Below are 9237 nucleotides of genomic sequence, written 5' to 3'. Positions count from 1 at the left end.
TCTAATGCCGCTACATTCGGGCAGCGAGTAATAAAGACCGGCGATAAGAGTAGCGAGTGCCGCGGGGCTCAGGGTCGCGTGTATTTCATGTTGTCGTGATGGTGGTTTAAATCTATTGAGAGTATTGAACTTTTTTTTTTACGGTAGCTTCAACTTTGAGGACATGTCAGGACAAATTTCTGCAACCCGTGATTGTTTTGCAGCTTGTCTTTGTTGAACTTACAATTTTTTTTCTTCCAGTCCATCCCAAAGTTTGTCTTTCACTGAAATCAACTACTCTCCAAGCAGAGGTTTCGGTTTCGAATTATTTTGGGCGTGTATTAGGCTTTTGGTCGGGGTTTCTTTTTTGCACTTGAATTTTTTTCACCCAACCTATAACTTTTGGTACATTGCTTTCTAAATTTAGTATTTAGATCCTCGTATGACCCATGCTCGAACGATGATTACTATTGTCTGTGTTGAATTAGTCTATAGATAATGTTGTCATTCGTCAATGTTTCTACTTCTGTAGTTTTTGATGTCTAAATTACGTTTGAACAGATAACGAGGCCTGATTGCACCACAAAGTCATCCTCCAAGGTCAGACCGTGACCTTGGGGACCGTCGGGACGTGACGTTGAAACATGGTTGTGTCAGACGCGAATATGAAAATGTCTGACCGAGCTTCCACGCTATATCCTTAATCTAATAACTAAGTGATTGCCTATTTTGACCCTTTCCTAGCAAAAATGTGTTCAGAAGAAGCATGAGAAAAGATAAAAGCCCATCTTATTTTTTATGTGCATTTAGTCCATCTGGACAGGCATTTGCAATAAAGATTCATGTCATATCATTTAAAGATCTTATTGTCTAGAAATATTGAAGAATGTCTCTCCTCGAATGGCATGACATTTTGTATCAAATACATTAATCATCGAACTCAATAATGCCCTTTGCGTAAATCTTTACAGCTCTGTCACGTACATTAATCATTCACAAAAAGCCATTGTCAGGAGAAGGAGTCGTTCTTTGGAGAGATATCAGTTTTCATTCAGGCAGGTGTATATGTATTGGCATGGTGTCAACGTGATCGACACGTGACGGTCACGTTCGCATCATGTGATCATCACGTGATGACAGGAGGAGTGCCGGCCTTTGATTTTAGTTCTTCAGGGTTGAAGAATCCATCTTTGATTGAATGATACTGGCCGGGAATTTGACGATACTAAGATGTTCTGTCTTCGCATGAAGTGCTAGATAGGCAGCAGTACTTTTTAGATTGGTCATTTTAGATATTGCAGATTTCAGTATATGACTTTGGCTTGATTTTACCTCTCTTTGCTCGGTTTGTATGTCGTTTTTTTCTTTTCTCTGATCTCTTCCATTACCTGCAATGTCTGTATGAGCAACAATATTGACACTTGCTGTATTCGAAGTTGCCATCTTGTTACGTGGTGACCACGGTTGTCTCCTTTCTCCCCCATGTCTGGAAGTAGCCTGGTTACCAAACCTATTATAGCTCCCGAGTCCTACAAAATTGCGGAGAGGATGTAGGACTCGGGAGCTATAATAGGTTTGGTAACCAGGCTAGTCTGGAAGTACATGTAACTCAACCTTTCTGAATACTTCACCAGGACTGTTATTCATAACGTTAACGACTTAGTCCTTCGGCAGCAGTATTCCTTCCCACACGCATCAACGACCTCTATTACAGAACAAATGGAAAATACCGCCCCTAGTCCCACTGGAGTTATGCGTGAGACAGGGAGGGCAATGGAATTATGGTGAGTCACAAATGATAAAGACAAGTCCTTGACTGTCACACTTTTCACTGGATGTTTTTTTCCAAACCTGAGATGAAAGGGATTAAAGGTTATTCTGTAGTATTAGAGTTATAATTCATTTGGATTCTGAGTGCCAGTCTTCGTGAGAAATTTTAAGTCAGATGGAATTCCCCTACGACTGCGCTAATATAAAATGGCTGTGTGTCGTGAATGTGAAATAGCTTTGTGAAAATTACCAAACATGTACGTGATAATGAGTACGTATGTCTAATCTTTGAACGTATGAACGTAATCAATAACACATCATCTCCAATTATAACTCCATTAAGTACGAAATACTGCAAAACAAATGACTTTCTGGGAGGTAACATTATTAATTTCAGGAGACGATATCGATTAGTAGTCGAATATCACATATTTGAAATACTGCTTGCGTGACTCGTGATAAACATCACTTAATTTATAATTAAATTTCTTCAACATATATTCCGTATATTCCGACGTGAATTGTACTATGTGAAACACATGTATTAAAAGCAAATCCAGACTTGCCTCCAGCCTAAGGGCATCTACAATTACTCTCCAAGCAGAGGTTGATGGGGGAGGATCGTTACATTTTTATACATGGCCCGTTTTTTGTCGCTACCGGCTACCCTATGTGTTGGGTGGGGGTAACGACAAAAACGGGCCATATATTAAAGGCAACAAACCTCCTCCATCAACCTCTGCTTGAAGACTATCTACAATCACAGGAAATGTCGACACACCTGATTTTTCTTCATATAAATAGACCCGACTCCGTGACGCAGAAAATCCCCCTGGCAACAAAAGAGGAATTGACAGTAAAATCGAATCGCACAATCGATATATCATACTTGTAAGTACGATTGAAAGTCAAAGGGACAAGATCGAGGTTTGTTTTATATGCGTCGTTTGCAGCATATTATACACGTATAACGTGCTACATCTACTTTTGTGGTATCCGTATGTGGTAGACTGTTTTCACCTTTGTCAAAATATAATTATGCTGTCGGTGACATTCGTTTATGTGTAGCCTGTGTTACCATGGAGGACTATCAATTGTATTTAACCTTCTTGGTGTTACACAAGCTCTCTCAGTCGGAGGTCAATGACCTTAGGGCGGCGGCGCCAGGAGCGCGATTTAGTCAGGGAAGTTTATAATTATGTGTGGGTGTCAGCAAAAATAAAAGTTTCAACGTGTGAATGGTACTGCAACAGGACTACGTATGACTATGTATCTTTTACTGCTATCATTTCGTCATACGGTCGCGATGAAGTTATATATAAGTTATAGATTGACAAAGTTAATCTGAGTTGTGTTTATAATTGACTCGAGCTCATGGTAAACATGTGTGCACAGTGTGATATAAAGTCGTAGGAATTATTGTCTTCGTAAATTCATATTGGCTGAACTTTTGTGTCAAAGCTGATGATTTTCAGAAGCTTAGACGTGACAAGAGCATCTTGATTGAATTTTCTTAACATTGGGCCGCAGCAAGTAATTTTTATGAATAACATCAACGCGCATTAGATTTAGGGTCTCCAAAGGACGTCATCCATAAAATTTACTTGCTGTTGCCTTACGAGCGATAAGGCCACACCAAGTAAATTTTATGGATGACGTCCTTTGGAGACCCTAAATCTAATGCGAGAGGGCGAGAAAAAAACAAGAAGGGCCCTAAAAAACAAGATGCCTAGATTAGAAATATACTAAGAGACGACAAATGTTAGGACACAAAATGAATGAGGTAACACAGTGTAACAAGCAAGAAGTCTTTTATTCATCATCAAAACAGCAATAAATCAGGTGGAACAGCAGTTGTCGTCCTGTCCTGTTTTCGCGTTACGGGCTTCACGTCAATCTGACGATTTGCGGCACTGACGTGACTCTTTGGTCATAGTTACAGGAAGTGGAATTTCTTGTTTTTGTCTAGGAACAGGCCAAAATCAATGCGCGCGTGGACGTCATCCATAAAATTTACTTGGTGTGGCCTAATGAACACGTCTCGACTGAAGCGGGAAGCCACACGGGAGGTCAACATGCAATTACTGTTTTGTATAAAACCATGTCTAACCTGTTTGGGCACTTGTGGTGAGGTTATTGAACTACAAACTGTTACATCTAACCTGGGAGGGGAAATGGCATGTTGCCCCCGTATATATATTATCATTTCACACAGAAAAAGACTCAAAGAAACTCAAATCAAAAGTAGTTTAAACTTTAATGTCTTTATTGCTTCAAATCTAAGTATTTGTGCCATCATGACATTGCACATCTTTGTCTTAAGTTGGTTATAATTCATCTATCCTGTGTCGTGTCTCTACGTTACCTACATCGTATTTGATACCTTGAACTTTCATTGCACTTGATAACATATCGAGCACCATATGAATTCTATAGTCACTGTGTCTATTTCCAATGATAAACAATATATTATCATCTTGTTTGTCTCAATGACCAAATATACACATAGATAGGAGTATGTATGTTTGAGCAACTACTAGTACTAGTACCTGGCTGTACATGGCTGGATAGCTGATAGCAGCAACTAAGACATTGTAGTACAGTGGGTATTCAGGATGTGCACTTTCCCGTTTTGGATAGTGTGTCTATCTACCACACTGTCTTTTCCTGTGCGTTTAAAAGATGTGCACATGTCACATATGTACAGTCATATTGCAACACAAACAACAAGGGAAGCCGTCACTTAATACATGCAGTCCCTGCACGCAATGCAGTTACACGTACCTCTATGATTTGAGAGCTCCTGCCCCCTCAAACAAAGACAACTAAAAACTTTGATCACAATGGCTTTTAAAGAAGACCTATGCAGTGCCCTGCACTGATAGATCTACGGATTTTCTGATATTATCTACATATACATATTAACGTATTGCAACCATTGTTACCTCTAGGGGGTGCACATACCCCCATGGTTGACATTCAGCAACCAGTCATGGCTTGTCCCTAGACTACTAGAGTATACTCTCTACGTAAACAGTTTATACTGTGGGTTTATTTTCTTCAGTGAATCCTGGAATGACTTGTGTGCTTAAGACTTACCCTGTCTCTACTTCACTACTTACGGTTTATATACTGATATTCTACTGAGGTATCCACTCCTACATTCCCGACTCATTGCTTATATAAGGGTTACTTCAGTTTTCCGGCGTCTACTTAACTACGGGAAGATCTCTGATCCCTAACTCGAGCTCTATCTACGTTTGTGCGTATAAAAACAGACGGCAGGTGAGTTATGCGTGAAGTGATCGACGTCGCTAATTACCGTCTCGTAAACGGTCGTCGCCTTTTGAAACGGTCTATGCCATATTGTTGGCTAACTTTAAGTGTATCAGCAAGGTCCATCCACACCGTGATGTTTCGTGGTGTATAGGGTTAGGGGTTAAGTTTAGGGTTTTAGAGCTACACTTCTTGAATCGGGTTCGAATCAAAGCTTGTGCTTTTTTTTCACAAAGACCTTTACTATTTTTCATGATTCTCGAATCCAAGCTTGTGCTTTTTTTTCGCAAATACCTTAACTATTTTTCATCATTCTCCCTTACATTTGCAATTCGAATGTTGCATTTTATAGTACATATTATGGACCTCAAAAAAATGATGATACGCTCGGATATGGCATCGGAAAGCATCTGAAAGGCGACGACCGTTTGCGAGACGGAAATTTGCATCGACGTCACACAAACCACTGCCGTCGTCATGCTTAAAAAATCCGCCCTTTTTTAGGACATCAGTTACTCTCCAAGCAGAGGTTGATGGGGGAAGATCGTTACCTTTTTATATATGACCCGTTTTTTTAAACAATAGTTAGTGCTTATAAACCTACATTTCTCCTGCAGTCTCTTAGTGTCACTGACGAAAGGTAATGGATGCTACCTGAAACGTCTGACCGTTTCCAAAATCATATCCAGTTGCTTGAGTAACTGTTTTTTTTTGCGTACCTTATTACCTGGATGTCTAACCTTCACAAACGTAACGCGCACGGGGCATATATAAAAAGTAACGATCTTCCCCCGTCAACCTCTGCTTGGAGTGTAGATATCAGTCCCAATAAACCGGTGCGATTTTTCTAGACGTTTCTCTGACATCGCGTGACTCGCTAACTGCTCGCACCTGGGCGCTTGTTAACCTAAAAGTTCCCTAAATAGTCGGTCCATTCAATATGAATGAGAGGACATTTTACGGCCGCACATGAGACCATGCATCATGTATGTACATGTCGCAGCAGTGCTAGCCTCCTGGGCAGGCCTCCGGGCGGGGGGGGGGGCAGCTTTGACACATTTTTAACGCGTTCTTTTGTCGCAATGGCCAAGTGGGTAGAGTGCTCGCCTTGCATTCGGTAGGTCGTGAGTTCGATCCCCGGCCGAGTCATACCAAAGATGGTACATACTGCTTTCTCTGCTTATAGCACTCAGCACTCAGCATTTGGGAAAGAGTAACGTTAAACACACACACACCACTACCAGCGGACTGTAGTGACTGCTGTAGTGACTGCTGTGTGTGGCCCAGGGCTATTTTGAAACGGAGATGGGCGCCGCCCTATGCGTCACTTGACGCGGGAAGGCTCTTTATCTTTCAACTCTTTCTTTTGCCGGCCATCCTACAACCAGCCGCCCAGAGAAGGTTTGTTGTAGGATGGTCGGCAAAAGAACGCGTTAAAAATTCAACAAAACGCAGTAGCAAAACTCCCACCCTTCCGGAGGCCTGCACAGGAGGCTACATCCGTGTATTCCCTTTTCACAGTCTAATGTGATAATGTGTGATAAAACTGAATGGAGAGACAATCAATGCACGGGTGAGACATTCTAAAAATATCACATAATGGCCATCTCCAAGCAGATTCATTCATTTATGATATCTTAATAACTTAACTATGTTTTCTTGTTACCTGGACATTGTTTTTGTATTGTGCTGTAATTTGTTTTTAATGTGTAGTGGTGACGTACATATAAGCTTGAGAGCGTCACGTATTGTATTGTTTGCACGTTAAAAAAAAAGATTCATTCGGGGGCCCCGAGTTGATGTACAAATAGGGTGGCGTATTGTCTGGCGAATTTGATACGGTCTTGGTAATTTGATACTGTGTTGCCAATTTGATATGGTCTTGCCAATTTGATACTGTATTGCACCAAAAGATCTGCTTGGAGATTTAACATGATTATAATATACAGACATTGCACGAAAACCTTACTAGTCAATACTAATACACTTCTCCAAGCAGATACATTCGGGGGCACCCGAGTTACTCGTATCAATAGGGTGGCGTATAAAATACTAGTACTGTGTTGCCAATTGAATTTGATACTGTGTTGCCAATTTGATACTGTATTTCCAATTTGATACTACTGTATTGTCAATTTGATACTGTATTGCAACCACCAAAAGATTTTTTTTTAATTCCAGCATTTTATGACTAGACACGGTGACGGCACACTCAAATTTAATCAATTTATTGTATGCCGCTATTAACGCAGCGGACGAATTTAGGACAGGACAATATTCATTTTCATCTGAGTGAAGATCACCAAAAGATCTGCTTGGAGATTAACATGATAATATAATACACAGACATTGCACAAAAACCTTACTAGTCAATACTAATGCACTTCTCCAAGCAGATTTATCCGGGCACCCGAGTTACTCGTATCCATGGGGTGGCGTATAGGATACTGCCTGGCCGATTTGATACTGTATTGTCAATTTGATACTGTTATGACAAAAACTTCTAAACGTTATTGCCAACACCGAGTAAATTGGGACTTACCAACACAGATGAACGTTCATGCTAAAATTTGATACAGTGTTCCCAATTTGATACTGTATTCCCAATTTGATACTGTGTTCCCAATTTGATACTGTATTCCCAATTTGATACTGTATTCCCAATTTGATACCGTATTCCCAATTTGATACTAGTATTCCCAATTTGATACTAGTATTCCCAATTTGATACTGTATTCCCAATTTGATACTGTGTTCCCAATTTGATACTGTATTCCCAATTTGATACTGTATTCCCAATTTGATACTGTATTCCCAATTTGATACTGTATTCCCAATTTTATACTGTATTGTGGCCACCAAAGATCTGCTTGGAGATTAATACAATATTGCACAAAAAGCCTTACTAGTCAATACTAACGCACTTCTCCTTCCTTACACGCAGACTTAAGAGATAACTCGCCATGACGTCCTGATACAGACCCAGTATGAGCCAGCCAGGCGCGTACTCCAGAGTGATCAGCCCCATCACGTTGAAGCGGTAGTGGCTATAGTCCCACGAGCAGGCCCCGAATTGTCGCAGGATCAGTCCGGCCACAAACTCCCACGTATACGCGATGACGAGGTACAGGGCCACGCGGTATCTGGTGGGAACGCCACACTGGAGGTACAGGTACACGTAGCCTAGCCGCTCGACCATGATGCGGCAGCTGCCGTAGATGAGAAAGGACCAGATGGAGGTGTAACCGGTCAGCCGCGCGTCGGGGGCCTTGGTGACGCAATCGTACAGCATGGTGAAGACTACCTCGTCCAGGAAGCCGTGCATGCCGTAGAAACAGAAGCGTATCCACGGAGGCAAGGGCTCCTCGCCGGCCGCTAGTTTATTCACATCGCTGCTCTCTATTATCGATTTGTCCGCGCTGCTTTTAGTACTACCTGCTTCACCGCCCACTGTCGGCCCCGGCTTCTTTTGTATGCACAGGAGGTAGCGGAAAAGATGATCCTGATACAGGCCCAGCATATACCAGAGGGGAAGGTATTCCAGCGTCACCAGGCCCAGGAAGTGGTAGCGGTAGTCGCTATAGTCCCAGGGACAGGCGTTGAATGTCCGCAGCAGCAGCCCGGATAGGAGTTCCCAAGCGTAGACGGCGGGGACGTAGCAGCAAGCCCGTAGGTACACCGGGATGTTGCGGCGCCGGGTGTACAGCTCGGCAAAGATCTTCTCCGTGACGAAGGTGCCGCACAGCCCGTAGCTGATGAACATCCAGAGAGACGTGGTGCCGTAGAGGCGAAGCCCGCCCGTGGTGACCAGGTTGAAGAGAGCGGTGAACACCACCTCGTTCAGCACGCCGTGCGCCCCGTAGAAGTACGCCCGGCTCCATAGCGGCAGCGGGAATTTCAGCTCGGCGGCCCACTTTCGCACCATGTTCCCCTCTCAATCAGGTATCCCTGACTGTTCACAGAACTATTAAAGGGAATACAAGGTGTCCTGCTTACTTGGGCATACCGTACAGTGATCAGAAATACTCCACAAAATCCCAGGCTTTTGTATTAAGAGCTAGAGGCGGCTATACCGGGAGTGTTCACCGGTGGTCGGATCGACACACTGAGCGGCGAATAAAATTACCTCCGCAGACCAGCTGAGCCCCCGCAAAGTTGATGCTTTGCCGGCGTTTTCATCACAGGTCATTGGTTCCGCGGATATGGGTAAAA

General features: G+C 42.6%; 1 protein-coding gene across 1 annotated transcript; it reads right to left on the bottom strand.

The window, feature by feature from the left end:
- Positions 1-7927: 7927 nt before the first annotated feature.
- Positions 7928-8959, bottom strand: LOC109477961 (transmembrane protein 229A-like). Its single transcript, XM_019779416.1, has one exon. It carries the CDS (start codon positions 8948-8950, stop codon positions 7931-7933), a length of 1020 nt encoding a protein of 339 aa, XP_019634975.1. The 5' UTR covers positions 8951-8959; the 3' UTR covers positions 7928-7930.
- Between the last annotated feature and the right edge of the window lie 278 nt (positions 8960-9237).

The sequence above is a fragment of the Branchiostoma belcheri genome, unplaced genomic scaffold, assembly GCF_001625305.1.
Source record: "Branchiostoma belcheri isolate BF01 breed outbred unplaced genomic scaffold, Haploidv18h27 scaffold416, whole genome shotgun sequence".
Classification (NCBI taxonomy): domain Eukaryota; kingdom Metazoa; phylum Chordata; class Leptocardii; order Amphioxiformes; family Branchiostomatidae; genus Branchiostoma; species Branchiostoma belcheri.
Note: the sequence above shows the minus strand (reverse complement) of the source record. Positions and strands in the feature narration are given on the sequence as shown.